This window comes from Eurosta solidaginis, chromosome 3 (assembly GCF_040869045.1).
Source record: "Eurosta solidaginis isolate ZX-2024a chromosome 3, ASM4086904v1, whole genome shotgun sequence".
In the NCBI taxonomy this organism is placed as follows: Eukaryota; Metazoa; Arthropoda; class Insecta; order Diptera; family Tephritidae; genus Eurosta; species Eurosta solidaginis.
In genome coordinates, this window is record NC_090321.1 from 7,512,443 (window position 1) to 7,532,622 (window position 20,180).

The 20,180-nt window shown below is 40.1% G+C and overlaps 2 protein-coding genes across 8 annotated transcripts in view; one reads left to right on the forward strand and one right to left on the reverse strand.

The window, feature by feature from the left end:
- Positions 1 to 1,961: 1,961 nt before the first annotated feature.
- LOC137246202 (uncharacterized) lies at positions 1,962 to 2,975 on the forward strand. The gene has a single exon (XM_067777286.1). The coding sequence runs from the start codon at positions 2,082 to 2,084 to the stop codon at positions 2,679 to 2,681; it is 600 nt and encodes a 199-aa protein (XP_067633387.1). The 5' UTR covers positions 1,962 to 2,081; the 3' UTR covers positions 2,682 to 2,975.
- Positions 2,976 to 11,048: 8,073 nt separating this feature from the next.
- Positions 11,049 to 20,180, reverse strand: part of LOC137243192 (macoilin-2) — a 36,083-nt gene continuing 26,951 nt past the window's right edge. For 5 of the 7 annotated variants that reach the window (XM_067770564.1, XM_067770567.1, XM_067770565.1 and 2 more), the window contains 6 exons: positions 19,243 to 20,132; positions 14,820 to 15,047; positions 14,604 to 14,738; positions 13,753 to 14,546; positions 12,378 to 12,570; positions 11,049 to 12,311 (listed from right to left, as the gene is read on the reverse strand). In XM_067770564.1, the coding sequence (XP_067626665.1) occupies positions 11,524 to 12,311; positions 12,378 to 12,570; positions 13,753 to 14,546; positions 14,604 to 14,738; positions 14,820 to 15,047; positions 19,243 to 20,132 (3,028 nt within the window). In that variant the 3' untranslated portion in view covers positions 11,049 to 11,523. The remainder of the gene's footprint in view (positions 12,312 to 12,377; positions 12,571 to 13,752; positions 14,547 to 14,603; positions 14,739 to 14,819; positions 15,048 to 19,242; positions 20,133 to 20,180) is intronic. The other 2 variants (XM_067770571.1, XM_067770570.1) reach the window with 2 other exon arrangements.

Genomic DNA, 20,180 nt, shown 5'->3' on the forward strand with positions numbered 1-20,180 from the left:
TATCCAACTTAAAATTATGCTATAAAAATGTTGGCATTAACAGGTTTTAAAAAAAAATTTTATTTTTGGTTTTTGGGACTTGTTTTGGTCGAAATGGATTTTTTTCATTTTCAAGGCTCCAAATCATTTTTTATGTATATGTTTCCGTTATACCCACCAATAAGTATACCAAAATGATCAAGGGACGAGCTACGTCGATCTAGCCATGTCTGTCCGTCCGTCCGTCCGTCTGTCCGTTTGTTTGAACGCAAACTAGTCCCTCAATTTTTGAGATATTTATTTATTTATTTATTAGTCTACAATTTTAAAATTTATACGGACTAAAATATTCAATTTACTTTAAATATGTAGTATATGCGATATAAATAACATATTTATTCTACAAATTTATAAGAACGATAGATTGTTGTGCATCAATTCTTATACGTATGTCCAAGCAGGCAGTCGTCGTGAGGATCTCTGAAGGACGAGAATTGCTCAGAAAAGAGCTGTGTGCCCATTAGGGAGCCGACGTGAAGCGCTCATAATGGAGCCAACGCGAAATGCCTCTGAGGGAGCTGTTTGCCTAGTAGGGGGCTCTCGTGAGATGTAATGTATGTTGTAGATGACGCAGTAGCCAGTACGTTTTTGTAGCGTATTTATTAGGCGTATGATCTTATCACACTTTTATGTGTTTTGATTTGCCATTGCTTGCATTAGATAAGCATTTTTCGCCATTTCTGCCCCATTTCTGCCTCATTTTAACAGCTAGCAACATCAAATTTTACCACAAGATTACGTATTGGGCATAGATTGTTGTCTAAAAAAATCATCCAGATCGGACATATTTATAATATATATCCCATACAACCGACTCTTCAGGTAAGAGGATTTTCATCATTTTTGTCGAAATCGTTTTTTAGTCCGATCTTGATAATTTTTTCAGACAACAACCAATGCCCAATACGTAAGCTTGTGGTAAAATTTGATGTTGCTAGCTGTTAAAATGAGGCAGAAATGGGGCAGAAATGGCGAAAACCCTCTTATTGAATAATCGATTGTATGGGAGGTATATGCTATAGTGGTCCGATCTAGTCGATTCCGACAAATGTCAAATCCCCCATGAAAATATGCCTGCTCACCAAATTTCATCAAGATATCTCAAAAATGGAGGGACTAGTTTGCGTTCAAACAGACGTGGGATAGGAACTATGAGACAAATTCGTTTTCATCGGCAACACTTTTGCACGTTTCTAAAGAAACCCTTAAACAAAAAAATGACGAAAAAATAAATTTTTTTACCAAAACACTCCTCAAAACAATATTATATTTTTGTTTTTTTTTTTCAAAAAACTGTTATCGCCAAAGTTTTTAGCGGACAATTTTGAGTCGGACAGGGTATACATGAAACTTTTAAAATCAAATGAAAAATTTTAAGTAGGTCATTAAAAAAACCTCAAAAATCAAAGAAAAAAAGTTAAAAAACTCAAATTTTGCAGGCTCGAAAATTGTTTTTTTGGGTATGCTTAGTAGAACTTTTTTTCCTGAGCCCAAAACCTATCGAAAAACCGATGGCGCGATATAGGTTAATAAATCGACCCAGCTTAATGGTTATTGCTTTAGAGTTATGGTATGACACCATTAATAGATAACCACAAATCACACAAGATGATTGCGCATTGCGCATGTAAACATAGGCCAGCTGTTTTTTTTATGACGTATTAATTGACTCTTCCTTTAGCTCGTTTTATTTTTCGCTCAAGAGTCAACTATGAGGGAGATGCGCAGAACGAAGCAATTATGAACTCGTGAATGCGCATTCTGGGTTGGTGATTTGTGTTAGATTACATTGATTTCCATAAGGTTGGTTGGATCAGCTGTTTTATCTGGATATGGATAACTCACTATTAATTGGCCCTTAAAACACGATACGGGGCAATCTTCATAAGAACAATTATATCGACTATTTCGGGTATCGAAAATCTGCCAGCGCGATGTAAACAATTGCGATCATAGCAACTAAATTCAAAACATCAATTGCCGCCAATAACAAAAATGAATAACTATTTTAATATATTTCAATCCCAATTTTGTTTTTAAAAATGGTACGAATACGTGGACTTCGATGTGCTGTGGCCACGGACAACCACAAGTTACAACAACCGGTTACATACATAAAAAATCAGCATCTAGTTGAATTTGTACGGAAACGACGTATTGACTATCGATCTGAAGATCCAGTATGTAAGAAATGTGCAGAAGAATTGGAGCGTATTTATTTGATAAAGTTGGCACGAGCAAAGGAAAAGAAGCGAGAACAAGCGGAAAGATCGGTTGAAGTGTCTTCAGTGACAGATCCAGATGAAACACATCCACCTCGGCCGTTGACAAAAAGTACATCGTCAACAACAGCGAGCGGAACATCAGCTGGAAATGAAACTCAACAGCTCAATACCTCAGAGTCAACACTTGATGAGGGACCTTCAACAAGTGCAGCGGCAGCAGTAGCTAGAAAAAGTAGAGAGCAAGCACTTAAAAGGCGGCATGTTGTGGCAGATGATGATGACGACTATGTACCAAGTCCGAATGTTACGAATGGTACACGACTGCCACACATTCAGCCGATACCCAAACGAAGAAGATTCGTACATGCAAATCCTGATGTGTTGAATATTTATATGGCGGGTCTAACTGGAGGATAAAATAAGCGGTTAAATTAATTAGTGCACCACCATCAGAAAAAATTAGATAAATAAGGTTTGTTAGAGGCAATCTAGTTCTATTTGTATATGTCTTTATAAAGTAAAAATAGATAAATAATAAATATTTTTATTTTGCTCTGAATGGTGCACTAATGGAATTTGCACCCAAAGACTATAGAAGCATTTACATATGTACATATGTTAAAAAAATATTGTTTAATGTATAATAATTCTTAGTTTGGATAAATATTGATTGTTAAAATAAAATGAAAATATATTGTACCTAAATTATAGTAAAAATTAGCATGTGTTACGCGAATTTTCAAAAATCCCTGTTAGCGGAGACTACACAGGCCGACAAGAAATTTGACCATAAACCAGACCATACTTTCCTAAAGGTTTTCGATGCGCTGAATTCAAATCTCGACGCAGAATTGCTCTATCAAGTCAGGGTTTTGAGATATCCTAACCTGAATGTGCAAAAAACACCGTTTTTGCCTATTTTTGAGGTTTATATATAAACAACAGATTTTTTTTTTTTAAAGCACACATAGCATCTTAAAGAAGAAGTCTTTCTCTTACGAATGACGTTGAGTTTGCTCAAATATCTTTTTTTTCGCTAAGATAGAGCAATTTAAAGTTTATAAATTTGCAAATTTTCCTATAGCTGAAAAACCACTGAATTAACGGTATGATGCAGTAGAACACATACCTCTTACGATAAGTCTACAAATTTCAAGCTTACACATCTTAAGTCCAAATAACTCGATCCGACAAACCCCAAGCTCACAGACGCCAATCCCACATACCCCAAACCCAAAAACCTCTAACCGGCAATTTTAAATCTATAAACCTAATGCTTAAACACCACAAGCCCACAAAACACAATCCCACAAACTATTAACACATAAACCCCAAGCCCACAAATCCCAATGCCAAAACCCCAAGCCCAAAAACCGTAATACCCGAAACCCCAAGCTTACATACCCGTAGCCCACAAAGCCAAGCCTTCACCCCAAGTTCACAAACCTCGAAGAATTTTTACCGCTCTCAGCCGAACCCAGAGTCACGAAACGTGGACGTGGCGGTGATGACTCCATTTTTTTTTTTTTTTTGTTTTTTTATGTTTTTTTGTTTTTTTATGTTTTTTTTTTTTTTTTCTTTGTCTTTTATATTTTTGATTGTATTTGAACTTTTTGTGGTTTATTGATGATTTTAGGTGATGACTCCATGTTTTTTTTTTGTTTTTTTTATCCATGTTTTTTTTTTCTTTTTTTTTCTTTGTCTTTTATATTTTTGATTGTATTTGAACTTTTTGTGGTTTATTGGTGATTTTAGATTCTTTATCTCTTTTTTTTTATGAAAACGTTGTCGCTTCACTTCAAATGATCGGTTATGCGACTGACGATGATGTTCGGCAAATGCACCATGTCTTTTCAAGGACCCACAGTAGTCGGCCATCATCCTTTCGTCCCATCTTCCCTGATCATGCCGCTCTTTTTGTTTGATGTCTTGATGAAATCTTTCTCCCATTTCTTCACTCTTAGCTCCATTGTTTTCTGGAAACCTGTCCAAGTGTGAAAAAAGATAATGCAATTTTGAACTCATCAAACAACCTTACTTTTCAAAATTAGTCAACATAGTAGAAACAATAGTTTTGTAGTTTGGAGCCCGAGTATTTCCAAGAAAATGTTGTACAACTTCTTTAAAACTTATCCAAGCATTTTTCTCCTCAGATTTCATAGATGGAACAAAATCTCTATCTTTCATGAGGTTTCTTATGTCGGCTCCTGTAAAAATGCCTTCTTTAATTTTTGCGTCACTTAATGTAGGAAATTTTGAATGAAAATACTGAAAACAATTACCATTTTTATCCAGTGCTTTAACAAATTGCTTCATCAAACCGAGCTTAATGTGGAGAGGTGGTAACAAAATATTTTGACGGTCTACAAGACTCTCATGGATGACGTTTTCTCCACTAATGTCCCATTTTTTTTTCTTTTTGGCCAATTCTTTTGCGTATAATGCTTTGTTCGCGCACGACTATCCCAAAGGCAAAGAAAACATGGACGTTTTGTAAATCCTTGTTGTAGACCGAGAACCATTTGGATCATTTTAAAATCACCACAAATGAGCCATTTGTGAGAGTTGTAAACAATTTTTTCTAAAAGAAAACTTTCATAAGATTCCTTCATTATAACTGAGTGAGCCATTGGGATCGCTGCAAAAACATTTCCGTTATGGAGTAACAATGCTTTTACACTTTCCTTAGACGAATCTATAAAAAAACGCCAGTCTTTTGGTTTATACATATCTGGTTTATATAAATTTATAAGCCCTTTGATATCATTACAGTATACAAGAGAATTTTGTTTTGAAAAAAATTTTACAAACTTCTCATCTCTTTTGCTATACGTCGTTATCTTTGTCCCAGGTAACAACATATTTCTTTCTTTATGCCTTGAAGCCAGTAGTTCATATCCATCTTTTGGAAGATCAAGATCACGAATAAGGTCATCCAAACCTTCTTGGTCGAAAAGTTTTGAATCGTTCTCGCTTGATGAACCTTCAGAAAAACTCGTTGTTTCTTTCTTAGCCTCACCTATACTTTCAATTGAAACTACATTATTTTCTTCAAATCTTTCTATTTTTCCTTTCTTAGCAGGCGTTACACTCTCTACATTAGGATATTTCATTATTCTTTTGTTCCTTTTGTTAAAGCCACTTACATTGCTTAAGCAAAAATAACAGTCATTGGCGTGATCTACAGGCTCGCGCCAAATAGCTGGTTGAATGACGACCTCTGTTTTAACTTCCTATCTCCCCACATTTGTTCTACAAGCATTACAAATAGATTGGGGTACCCATGATTTATCTAAGTTTCTCATTGGCTTATTATAACATTTAATATATGAATCTTTTACCGAGTCATTTATTGATCTACGAAATTCCTGTGGTTCAAAGTCTCCACAAACATTGCAAAATTTGTCTTTCTTATTGCCACAGGGAGTTCTGTCGATTTGCATTTTACTTAACATTTTTATTAAAATTTATTTAGTTTAAGATAAAATTATATATTAAATATAAGGTGACGTATGTATAGTGATGAGAAATAAATTTAAAGTGATGTAAAATATATTTCAAGTGATGTAAAGTTATAAGTTTTGCTTGAGCTTGTATTGTAGCGAAACAAAATATAGAAATAACAATAAAACTCAACAAATCTACGTTCACTAACACTTAAACTCACAAACCCTAAGTAAAGCCAAAAAAATAAGTATCACAAATATTTCTAGATAGCGTTAGAAACAAAATGTATTATGTGGAAGCTTGAAATTTGTAGACTTATCGTAAGAGGTATGTGTTCTACTGCATCATACCTACGTTAATTCAGTGGTTTTTCAGCTATAGGAAAATTAGCAAATTTATAAACTTTAAATTGCTCTATCTTAGCGAAAAAAAAATATTTGAGCAAACTCAACGCCATTCGTAAGATAAAGACTTCTTCTTTAAGATGCTATGTGTGCTTTAAAAAAAAAAAAATCTGTCGTTTATATATAACCTCAAAAATAGGCAAAAACGGTGTTTTTTGCACGTTTAGGTTAGGATATCTCAAAATCCTGACGTGATAGAGCAATTCTGCGTCCAGATCTGAATTCAGCGCATCTCAAACCTTTAGGAATGTATGGTCTGGTTTATGGTCAAAAAATCGATCTTATTTTGTCGGCCTGTGCTATCATTGGTTTTTTTCCCCAAGTTAAAATTATCAACAAACAAAACAGAAAAAATAACGCAACATTCATTCGATTTCAGGCGTTACAGCGCACGCCGGGTAAAGCTAGTTATTAAATAAATTATAAAATTAAAAACTGCTTAAAAAAATTTTTTTCATACATTTAAGGCAATAAGGGTAACCCCCGCTTAATTCATAAAAAAGTTAAAATTTAAGAGTGAACATCAGGAGACAAATTTTTCCAAAAAAAAAAACACCCATGTACTTGCACCATTTCTACTTGTGTTCAGCTCAATCCTGGACTGAGTACAATCTTAGATTGTTGCTTTTTAGCCGCACGCAGACAGATAAATCCCAAGCTTTTGTTACAAGTATAATGCTATTTACATCATTTTTATGTGAAAATAGACTATGTTCGTTATTTCTTGTTTCCCCCAAACAAGATGGCGCCCAGTGTGTTAGGGGGCTTAAAATATTCCCGCGGTAAGCAGCTAAAATACCCAATTGATTCAAGCGAGTGTGGAGCGCAACCCTCTCAAGGGGTTGCCAGCGCAATATATAGCTTCTCCAACCCAATGATTAACCTCACATACCCGTGGCGAATCCTGTTTCATTAACAGCAGAGAATCTGGCGACCCTGAACTCCTAATGGATCTAGGGGGTTGGAGGGCGGCATGGCCTGGAAGGTTGTATGTGGCCATACCAAATCTTTCCCGATATGGTCGGGCTAGTACGTTTATGGTGCTTGTTACCGGAACGTAAGCCGTGGATCACTGGAAATAGGATCTGTGGCCTGCGGACGCCAGCGTATAAGCTCTATAGCGCTCAGGAAAAGGGTAAGCCTCGTACATGTATATTGGCTAAGTCTACTCTTAACGTTTTTCTTCCACCCAATTTTAGCGGCGGGGATCTGACAGCGGTTAGCGTCGAGGTGCTAGGGAGGAGCTTTAAACTTGCTTCCTTCTACCTAGCGCACGATCACCAAGGCTCACTACCACCAGATAATTTCAGGGAGTTCGTGAGAGCAGGAAATCCACGAAATGACTTCATCCTACTAGGAGGCGATGCCAATGCCCACCATGCCCAGTGGGGCAGCAGTGATACAAATGACCGAGGTGAGTCTTTATTTCACTATCTTTTAGGCACTAATGTAAAGTATATGTAATAGGGAAATGACCCCACCTTCATTACAAGAACCGCGAAGAGGTCCTTGACATAACCCTGGTCACAGATTCTTTCAGTGACCTGATCGTTTCATGGAGAGTTCTACAGGAGCATTCCTTTTCTGACCATAGATATATAAGCTTTTCTATATCGCAGGCGCACACAAGTCCTAAGTACATACAAAATATTAGAAGAACGAACTGGGGCTACTATAAGAAGATAATAGGTAAAAGGCTATCTGAAGAGGTGCGAGCCCCAGAGAGCGATGAGGAGCTGGACGTGCTTGTAAATAATTTCAGTCAAAAATATAGGAATGCTTTAGATAGGGCTTACCCGACTAAAAAGGTTAAGGAAACTCACAAATCACCATGGTGATTGTCCGATTTTGATAAGCCTAGGAAGTCATGTAGGGCGGCCTTTAATAAAGCAAAGCATGACGGACACGAACCCTCATGGGCTGCTTATAAAACGAAAATAAATATATATAAAAAAGCAATCCGAAATGAAAAGCGATCCTCCTGGAGGGATTTCTGCGGCAGGATTGAATCCACATCCGCGGCCTCCCGCTTAGGGAAGGTGCTATCGAAATATCTAACTCAGCTAAGTTACGTCCAAAAGCCGGATGGGCGCTGGACGGAATCCAGCGCTTAAACCATAGACTTGCTTATGGATACACACTTCCAAGCAAGCGCGGGCGGGTCTTCAAATATTGTTAGCGGAGGGTCACCTAATAAGCGAAATCACAGATGAAAAAAAGATTGATTGGGCTTTACAGAACTTCAAGCCCTATAAATCGCCGGGGCCGGGTGAAATTTTCCCGGCTCAGCTACAGTATACTGCCGAACTTATAAGGCCCTGGTTAAAAGGGATGTTTATAGGTTGTCTTAAGCTCAATTACGTACCAGCATCGTGGAGAGAAGTCGACGTAGTCTTTATCCCCAAGGCAGGGAAAACCAAATGATTATAGGCCTATACGCTTATCTTCTTTTCTGCTAAAAGCACTCGAAAGACTCCTAGAGGACTACATCAGGAGGAGGATTGAGCCATCGCTTATTTCGCAAGCTCAACATGCCTATACTAATGGTAGGTCAACTGACACGGCCTTGCACTCACTGGTATCCGTTATCGAAAGGTCACTTGACCTCAAGGAATACACACTGGTGGCATTTCTAGATATAGCGGGTGCCTTCAACAACGTTCTCCCTGAGGCCATCACCTCGGTGCTGACCGATCTTGAGGTTGACGCGTGCCTGGTGGAGTTTATATACAATCTGCTTACGCGTAGGCAGATTAAAACTGAGTTAGGTGGATGCGTGATCCGCAGACCGGTCGACAGAGGCACTCCACAGGGCGGCGTTCTCTCTCCGCTAATTCGGGTGGTTACCGTCAACCAACTACTACGCCTCATGGAGGCAGAAGGTCACCAAGTGATCGCGTATGCAGATGACATCTACGTCCCCATGCGGGGAAATTTCCGCAAACTCTTTGCAACCTAATGGAAGGGGCACTATCCAAAATTTTGCACTGGGCCACAGCCACAGGTTTGGAAGTCAACCCGAATAAAACCGAGCTTGTCCTCTTCACGAGGAGGCACAAAGTACCAAATCTTACACCGCCAAGAAGTCAAGTATTTGGGAGTCATTCTGGATAGTAAGCTATTATGGAGTGACCATATAGTGGAGCGACACAAGAAGGCAGCAACAGCGCTGTTCACCTGCAACAGGGCAATTGGCACCTCCTGGGGATTCTCCCCTAAGGTGACCTACTGGATTTACACAGCCATTGTGCGTCCGATTCTTCTTTATGGTGCCTTGGTCTGGTGGCCTGCACTAGCTAAAAGTACCTATCTTAAAATGCTTCAAAAGGTGCAACGGAGTTCAGAGCTCTGCATTACCGGGGCTCTCATTGCTTAAACAACAACAACCGGGGCTCTCGGCTCCACTCCGTCTGAAGCACTCAACACAATGCTATACCTTCCACCTCTTGACCTGGTGGCGAAGGAAATAGCGGTCATCGCCGCTCTACGCATAAAGGAAACAGGTCTCTGATCAAATGGATCTAGTGGACACGTAACAATCCTGGGCACGAACGCCCCAGTCCCAATACCGGTACGCACTGACTACTGCACGCCAAAGACCGTCTTCGTTAAAAACTATAGTATATATATACCATCGCGACAAGACTGGAATACCAGACAACATACGGTACCGGGTGCCATCAAAATATTCACGGATGGTTCCAAGCTTAACGGGAAGGTGGGAGCAGGCCTCTTTTCACCGGATCTGGGTCTAGAGGTCTCTTTTCGCCTACCAGATCACTGTAGTGTTTACCAAGCGGAAATGCTGGCAACAGGGCTGTGAATCATCTCGGGTCTATGTATAAGGATGGTAAACGGGTGTTTATTATTTTCTCAGACAGCCAGGCCGCATTAAAGCCGATCTCTTAACGAGATGGCTCCGCACTTCAGTATCAGCCTTTTATGGGTACCTGGGCATAGGGATATTGAAGGCAACTGCAGAGCAGACGAGCTAGCCAAAAGAGGCACCACCGCCCATATCCTTCTGGGAAATGATTCGGTAGGTATACCCATGGCCACTTTCAGGCTTCGTGTGAACACAAGCACTATAAGAATTGCAAATGTACTATGGTCAGCCATATCATCGTGTGAGAAATCCAGGCTAACCTCGCCCTCATATGACAAGGAGCGCACAAGAGCGCTTCTGATTTTAAACAAATCAGTTTTGTCGTCCCTGATAAGGGTTCTAACAGGGCACGCATGGTGCTAGAATGGGGGTAACGACCTTCAACTATTGTCGCAGCTGCAGATGTACAGAAGGAGGAGACTGTCCTGCACCTTCTGCGTAGGTTGGCCATCCTTGGTAAACCTTTTCTACATGACCTTGCTGAGGAGGTCTCTAGCTATGAAGTCAAGGCTGTAGCAAAATATATATATTCCACGAAGTGGTTTGACTCGCTTTAGGCAGGGTAGGGGTCCTCTTTGAGGCCGTAATGGGCCCATTGGTGGCCTAAGTAGTGAGTTGGTACCATAGTGCCCAGCTCAGCCCTCGCAACCTAACCGGGACGTGCCGGATCCGGCAAACGACTACCAACATCGATAACACTCCCCAAGGCCTTCGGGGAGTGTCCTTATCGCTACAACAACAACAACAACAACAGGGGTAATTATGTTTGTAAATCCCATTCCAATATCTACCTCATTGTAATTCAGTGTAAGCACTCAATATCAAGAAGCTTTTAATATTTGAGTTACAAATTTTATGCACAGTTTTTCAGTACGAGTGCAAACTATAGTTGAATTCAGTTCCAAATTGGCACTTTGGATGTTAACACATAATTGTATTTCTAATGCTGTTGCTGTTGAAGCGATAATCTTTTACTAAAGGAATGTGTTGATTCATTCAACTAATATATCTACTTCCACATATGCTTACGAGTTAAGTAAAAAGATATTTAATTAGTTCTTTTATTTTACTTTGTGTTCTTTTATTTTGTTGTTCTGTTTCATTTTTCAATAAGATAATATCATGTTCAGTTGCATTTTCAAGTGCATGTCCATGTTAGTTGTTGCTATAGTGTTTAATAGACACCTATAGCATTTATTCAACGGGATATTTTTCATGTTTTAAAATGATTTACAAAGGCTTCGGAACATTGTTGTTGGCCAAAACAAAATATTGCCAGTTTCAATAAGTGGCCGCCAATGCAGCAACAAACAGCCATCACAATTTTTATTTTTCAAAATATTTTGCAAATTGTTGTACATATGTAATAATTGTTTATATTTTTATTTTTTGTGGTTTTTTTTTCATTTTAATTTTTGCTGTAGTTTTTGTTGAGGATTTATCAATAACTTAAATAATAATCTCAATCTCAAACGTTACGTTGCATCAAATGGCTAACGGCGCTTACAGATGCAGGATGTTGTCAGGCATCACAGGCGCTACCTACTGACACACCAACTCCATTACCCTGTGTACCACCCGGCCCGCATTTGGGGGTATAAATGGTCGCATTCGGATCTAAGCTAGAACCACTGGTGTTGCTGCCACCACCAGGAGACGACGCCGATACATAGCCAGCACTGGACACCGATACGGGCACTTGTTGCTGCTGTTGTTTTTGTTGCTGTAGTTGCTGCTGGTGCTGTTGTTGTTGTTGCTGATGCTGTTGTTGATGTTGCTGATGTTGTTGTTGCTGCTGCTGATGCATTTGTTGATGTTGCTGATGTTGTTGGTGGTGTTGCTGCTGCTGCTGCTGATGGTGTAGCTGTTGATGTTGATGTTGTTGATGATGCTGCTGCTGCTGCTGCTGTTGTTGATGATGCTGTTGCTGCTGTTGTTGTTGTTGCTGCGCTTGCTGATGTTGATGCTGTTGCTGAGCAGTTACATAGTCGGGTGGTGACTGTTGTGCACCATAATCGGCTACAGAATTAGGCGGGCCACCACGTACGGATAATGTATGCCCAGACGCTGCCGCTGCCGCTGCGGCAGCTGCCACTTGCTGAGCCGCTGCCGCAGCACTTAGGCTGCTTAACATAGGCGATGCTGGTCCGGGACCGGTCTGCAACGGGGGCGTATCATTCATACGTAACATCGAACTAGCGCTAGCTGATCCGCAGGCGGGAAGCAATTGATCTGTGGGCATAACGCAAAGCAGTTGAGCGATTTTCGATTTCAAATCAAGCACTTCGTCCTCCTTTGCACGACGGCGACCTAAAGGGTACATACATATATAGGATTAAGAATTAACCACTATAAACACTATTATAAACAACTCACTTTCTGATATTTCTAATTGTCGCTTGGCATCACCCAGAGCTGAGAATAAGTCCAGCTTAACTCTCGTCTCGGCCGAAAGATTCTTTTCGAGCGTACAGTTTTTGTCTTGCATCGCGGCCAAAGCATTCATCAACATTTCAGCGCCCGGTTGGGCTGAATCTCGGTTGCGTATTTCAGCTTCAAAAATACGTAACTGTAAAAATAAATGGAAAGAAATGAAAATAGAAATTGTGTGCGGTAGACGGGTTCTGTGAATAACAGCTCGACAGGAACTGGGAGACCAGATATTTCAAAAGTTGACAGTACTTGAAGATTTCACTGTCAGCAATCATCAAGACTACTCCTTCGCAGTATGCCCGAGAAGCGCTTAGAGCAGCCAAAAACAGCGTATTCATATATGGAGCAAAAATCATTCTGGTAAGTTAATTAGTTGTTATATTATAGTTGCTGTCAAAGTGCCAAAGAACGTGTTAAAACTTGGAGGCATATTGGCCTGTAATAAAGCCATGCTAAACCTTCCAAAAGCAGGGTTAAAAGCCCGCTCTCCAGTAGACGGAAGAAACAGAGCCAATCCACCTACACAGGGGCAAAGGCTAGTCGTAAGGTGAAGAAGCTACAACAAAAAACAATAAGCAGAAATGAGATGACCTTCGAAAAGTAGGATGAGAATGTCTAAAAGGCAGCTCTAAACGGATTTCGACCTAATTTTCCCTATTCATGAAATCAGGGACAGTAGTAAAAATTTAAACACCACTCCCGGGAGAAAAGGTTTTGAAGAGATTTACAAGGTATAATCGAAACAGCTGTCGCCTTGTCCGTCCTGATATCGAGTTGTTTAAATTTTTTTCAAACAATTTGTAAAAGTTTTAGCCTTCACCAAGCCCAGCCATTTATCCCCTCAGCGGGTTAGGGGGCTTAGAATATACCGGCGGAAGGTATGCCTTCCTAAGAGGCGACTATAATACCCAAATGATTTAAGGGGTTGCCAGCGCAATTTATAGCTTCTCCAACCCAATTGTCTACCTCACCTACCCGTGACGAATCCTGTTTCTTTAGCTTTCCAGGCTCTGGCGACCCCAAGTTCCTCATGGAACTAGAGGGTAGGAGGGAATGGCCTAGAAGGTTCAATGTGGTTATATTAAATCGTTCTCATGATGGTCGGGCTTGTACATTAATGGTGCTTGTTACCGGAACGTACCGGATCTAGATTCGGCAAAGGAGCATCAACATGGATAACACTCCCCAAAACCTTCGGGGAGTTTTTATAGCTTCTAAGAATTGACAAAGTTCCAAGCTCAAGAAGGTTGTCAGCTTCCTTAGGGTGGAGTTTCACTTTAAAATTGAGCTTAGAAATTTTCATCACTCCACTACTCACCTCTTGCTCCCATTTGCGTCCATGCTGTTCGGCCATTTGTTTCGCTTCCTCAGCTGCTTTCAAATCACGCCGCAATTGCTTGATCTCTTCATCCATTTGCTGCTTACGTTGCTTACACTGTGTGCTACATTCCGGTCGTGATGCTTTCTCTTCGGCAATTTTTCGCGCTTTCTTTTCATTATTCAATTGTGCATCGAGCGATTGCTTTTGACGACGCTCTTCAACCAAACGACGCTCAACCGTTTGCATTTGCAACATATCAGAATGTCGGTTATTTGTCAATTCTTGTATGCGTTTCTCCAGCTCATCACATTCTTTTTGTTTGGCCTGCAAACATGATTTCGTAGTCAAATTTGACTCGAGCTTTTGACGCAATTCATTTTCGATTTGTTTCATGTGACTCAATTCGGAACGATATTTTTTAACATCAGCTTCAAGTTTGAGACATGTGTCACAGATTTTTGAGACCACTTTTGAGGCTATATTTGAAATGGTGGACGAAGCTGAACCTGTAGCTGAGGCCCCTCCGGACGATGATGATGATGATGTGGTGGAACTGGCAGACGAGGTGGATGAAGATACCGATGAGGCATCGGAGTTGTTATTGTTGTTGCAAGTACCATTATGTTTTTGTTGTATGGTTGCTGAAGAATCTTTGCTGTTGCTGCTATTATTCGACTGCTGTTGATTATTATTGTGAGAGTGTGTATTGGAGTTGTTCGCATTATTGCTACTATTGTTGTTGTGATGATTGTCCTTGGAAGCATTGTCTTTGCGAGCGCGGTTGCGGCGTCCTTTAAAATCGATACAAAATCAAATGTGGCAAGGGATCGAAACATACAATAACAAACCTTTAGTCCTTTCAACTGGCTCCACTACAGCAACGTCATCGACATCATATGTATGCAGGACATTACCATTGGCCACCGGTGAGGATGCGGCGAAAGCGCTGTGTGAATTCGATTTCTTTGATGTGCGCGTCTCATCTGCAAGACAGAAAAAAATAAAGTGGAAACCATATACCCACATTAGTTCGTTCTATTCAAACTCCAAAAATTTTATCTCACCACTTTTCTCTTTCATTTGCTGTTGGTGGGATTCCCAGTCGCTTCGTTCTTTGCAGTTACTCTGGCTGTTGTTATTGCTATTATCAGCAGCTTCATAACTATTGTTGTTGTTATTGTTTTTTATGTTTTTGAAATCTGCGTCGCCGCCACCGCCACTGCTTCTGCCTTTATTCTCTTTATCAACGCTGCGACGGTGGCTTTTGCCGCCAATGTGACCATTGGATGTGGCTGTAGAAGCAGGCAAAGTTTTTTAATATTAAATAATTCACAATCAAAAGGTTATAAATAAATAATTTCAATTAGTTTATTTCTTTGAAAAAAATCTACATTTGGACACAGATATTAATTAGTGTAGTGCGATTTAGTGGAAGGGCGAGTTGTTCGCCAATCATAATATATAAAAATACAAAAGAGATAGCATTATATATCGACTGCTGAGTGGAATATCAACTCATCTCATCAGCCGTTTCGAAAGCGCCCTATTTGAAGAAGGCCCTACTGCAAAATTTTATACAAAAGCGCCCTATCTCAGAATTTCTTTCATAAACGCTTTATCTGAAGATGAACTCAAACATTTTGACATGAGATATGGTATTTATGAAAATTATTTTAACAACTCCCTTTCTTCAAACGAACTTCGAGATAAAGCATTTTTGGGATTCAAGGGGTTGTGTAGCGCAATATATAGCTTCTCCAACCCAATTGTCAACCTCACCTTCGAGCGGCGAATCCCGTTTCACTAACAGACGAGGCTCTGGCGACCCCAAGCTCCTCATGGAACTTGGGGGTGGGGAGGGAGGGATGGCCTGAAGGTTTAATGTGGCCATATAAATCGTTCCCGAGATGGTCGGGCCAGCACCTTAATGGTGCTGTGTTACCGGAGCGTATCGGATCTGTATCCGACAAAGGACCATCACATCGATAACACTCCCCAAAGCCGTCGGGGAGTAACTAATCGCTACAACAACAACAACAACAACATAAAGCATTTTCGAAGCAAATCCTGAGATAGTTCGTTTTTGAAGAATATTTTGATACGAAGTTTTCGAACTGGCAGCTAAAATAAGGTGATATTCCACTCAGCAGTTGTTGTTGTTGTTGTAGCAGTGCTTCGCCACACCTAACAGCCGCAGCCGATCACAAATTGTCATCAATATCCTCTAACGGCAGTCCAAGGAAACTTGCTGTTTCAACAGGGGTGGACCATAAGGAAAGGGGTGTTAAGAGGCGTTGGTTCCACATTACAATTAAAGAGATGGTTGGTGTCATGTGGGGACACATTGCAAACGGGGCATACATTTTGTATGTCGGGGTTGATTCTGGATAGGTAACAGTTTAACCTGTTACAGTATCCAGAACGAAGTTGAGCAAGAGTGACACGCATTTCCCTGGGGAGTATGCGTTCCTCTTCCGCGAGTTTTGGATACTTTTCTTTGAGTACTGGATTCACCGGGCAATTCCCGACATAAAGGTCCGACGCCTGTTTGTGTTCACCAAAGACCTGCTTGTGTTTTTTCGCTTCATATGGCTGGGATCTCAGGTGCCGTATTTCCTCAAAATGCTAACGGAGATGACTCCTTAAGCCCCTAGGCGGTGCTGGCACATCAATCAGATGTCTGTTGGGATGCTCAGGTTTCTGGGTATTCAACAGGAACTGTTTGGTCAGCATCTCATTTCTCTCTCTGATGGGGAGTATTCCGCCTCATTATGCAGATGGTGTTCTGGGGACATAAGAAGACAGCCCGTGGCGATTCTGAGAGCAGTATTTTGGCAGGCCAGTGGGAATTTTTAGGCTTAGCGACCATATGGGTGACTCGTGGGATGTAATCGGCTGGCTAATTGCTTTGTATGTAGTCATGAGCGTTTGTCACGGCTCTGAATTCTCGGAACAATTGCGGCTGCGTGCTCACCAAAATGTAGATCCTGATCAAACGTCACACCCAAGATTTTGAGGTGTAGGACAGTCGGTAGCGTAGTGCCATCGACGTGGATGTTCAAAATGGTCGACATTTGGGACGTCCATGTTGTAAATAAGGTCGCGGAAGATTTTTCGGTGATAATGCCAGGTTTCGCGAGGCGAAAAAGTTTCACTCACTCACTCAGCAGTCGATATCGTCACCGTCTTACCAGGATCATGACTTAGACTCTAAGGGTTTACTCATGGAACGCTATATATTACATTAAAGTGTTGAATACCGCGCATAGAATAAAACTACACTTTTTACAATATAATTTAAAGTGAGTGTGGCAAAAATGTAGATTTTTCGAAAACAGTAAACTCCATAACGTGTTTTTATCATGAAAGCAACGAAGATAAATAAGTATGTATATTAGAGTGTATCTTGTTGCCTCGAGAAAATATATAGGTGAAAGGTGCCTTAGATAAATACATATTCAAGAAAATAATTTTATTGTTTTACAGGGCATATAAATCAAATGTTTTAATTTTTGAGATGTGTGTATGTATTCGAACCCGGGATATATGTTCAACTTCTTTTATGATGCGCTCTACTCTAATGCATACACCAGCTTTCGTTATAATATGCAATCAATCATTTTGAATAAAACGAATAGTATTAAGGAAATTGTCTTAAACAATATTAAAAACTTAAGTAATAAAAACTATAAAGCGCGATCGATAGCAAACTTGAAGCTACAACTGTACCTGCTGATGCTGAGGCGGATAACTTTGATAACAGGTATCTTACTGATAGCCCCAAACCTTTAGATTTTGGGTCTTTGCCCGTATCTGAAACCGATTTTATCTTGGGTATATCCTCCTTACAGTCCTCAATCGAAAAGGATATAGATGGATTGCCCTCGTTTTTATTTAAGTATATTATTTCTCTTTGTGTGCCATTGTGCCATACTTTCAATATTTCGCTATCGTCTGGAGTTTTTGTTGATCGCTGGAAGCTGGCGTCCATCACCCCTATCTTCCAGTTGGCAATAAAAATGAAGTAAAGAATTACAGGCCAATATCCAAACAGTCAACATGTTCAAAACTTTTTGAAAAGGTAGTTAAAAACAATTTATCATTCGCTATCAATAGAATAGTCGATCCATGTCAGCATGGCTTTATTGCGGGACGTTCGACTGTCTCTCAGTTTTGTGTCTCTGCGTTTAAGGATGGATGTCAAGTTAACACCATATATACGGATTTTTCTAAGGCTTTTGACACAGTTTCGCACAAATTGCTTCTATGGAAACTTGAAAACATGGGCTTTCACTTAAGCTTTCTGTCGTGGCTGAAGTCCTATTTGGAAAATAGAATCTCTTTTGTTGAAATCGAGGAAACTAAGTCTTATGAATTCTCAGCAACCTTGGGTGTACCACAAGGTAGCATCATGGGGCCTATTTTGTTCTTAATGTTTATTAATGATGTTGGCTCATGCATAAACAATTCAAATTATTTGCTTTATACCGACGACTTAAAACTCTCCGCAAAAAGATCTAAACGCTATTAACAATTGGGACATTCAAAATAATCTACAACTCAATAGTAGTAAATGCTGTCACATAACGTCTACAAAGTCTACGAATGTGTTTTCTTTCATGTATTCGATTTCAAATGTAACTCTTGCGTCAGTTAATGAGTTTCGCGATTTTGGCGTAATTTTTGACTCAACTTTTACTTTTGGGAATCATGTAAACTTTCTCATACCAAAAGCTTATACCAACTTGGCTTTATTGCGACGATATGCTAAGGATTTCAAGGACCCATATACCACGAAAATCCTATATAATGCCTTAGTGCGTTCAAAGCTAAAGTATGCTTCAGTCATCTGGAATCCGATATACTCTTCACACTCATTAAGAATTGAAAGAATTCAGCGCAAGTTCATGCGATTTGCTCTTCAACCTCTACACTTTGTTAATCCCCTGCCATCCTACAATGCTAGATGCACGCTTATCAATGTATTGCCACTTGAAGTTAGGCATTTTGTTCAAAAGGTAATGTTTATTTTTGACATAATATCCGATGTCATTGACTGTTCAGAACTACTTGGGCAGTTGACTTTCAATGTCCCTAACAGAGCTCTCCGGTTCCACAATATATTCCTCGTTGAAGTGCTGCGTTCGAATTACTTCAGTTTCACACCTCTTCTAAGAGGTATTGTAGAATTTAATCGCCTATCCAGAAGCCACCTCTGGACTTTGTCATGCCAAGGTCTCTGTTTAAGGCACGCATTGAGTCTTATTACTTATCTCAGTAAATCTCATTTTACAATTGTTAAACTAGTACTAAGTTAATTTGTAATCTAGTCAGTAAGTTTACCATTTGACTTAATAAATATATATGAAATATAAAATAATATTGCGAACGAACGTTTAAAACTCTATTTATGTTAGGCATTAAGAAAGCACTGTGTATGTACAAAATAGTGTATTTGTTTAAAATCTAAGGTTATTTGAATATTACCACCACTACTACCGCCACCAGAACCAGCAGCATTATTATTGCTGTTATAAGTAGAAGCAGTTGTTGTTGCTGTTGGTGTTATGGAAGCATTTCCGCTACTGCCACCGCTAATTTGTAAATATGTCTTATCATCACCAAGCGTTGCAGCAGATGCATCACCACCCACACCTCCACCCGACACACCAGTTGTTGATGCATTTACTGCAGTCCCTGTAACATTTGTCAATAAATTGCTGAAATTATAATTGCCACTGCTACCACCTCCACTACCAACAAACCCACCACCAACTGCATTTTGATTATTGGCATTACTGTGGTTGTTGTGATGATCGTGCGGCGATGACGACGACGTAGATGACGAGGACGACGTTTGATTATGTTGTTGCTGTTGTAGATGATGATTATGATGATTTTGTGCTTGTGTACTATTACTACTACATGTAGCTGCAGCTGCCGCCGCTGCCGCGGCATTTGCAGCTGCTGTAGCTGCTGCTGCCGCTGATGCAAACAGTCCATTCGCAGTTGCAAGCGCGCTACATGCAGCTAATGCTGTTATACTCGTAGCTGAGTTATGATTGGATGTATTATATGTGCTAATTGCCGCCGCTGTATTCACTGTTGCCGCTGAGTTTTGTGCACTTTGCGTTATTGATAAGTTGTTGCTGCCTGGTCCGGCGGTTACCGCCGGCACAGTAGCATTAGCACCAACAACACCTGTTAGTTGTGCCGTCGCTGCATCATCTGCTGTTTCTTCAGGTGGCAGGGCTTGCTGCAACAATTGCATATAAAATTCATTTTCTTTAGCAACTTCACGTTGCTTACGCTGTCGCATGCGATAGCCAATATAACTTTTAAAGCCGAAGCCCAGTGTAACCACCGGATAGCCGATACTGAAATTTGAACAAGATAACATTAAATTTCATTTATCATAAAGAAAT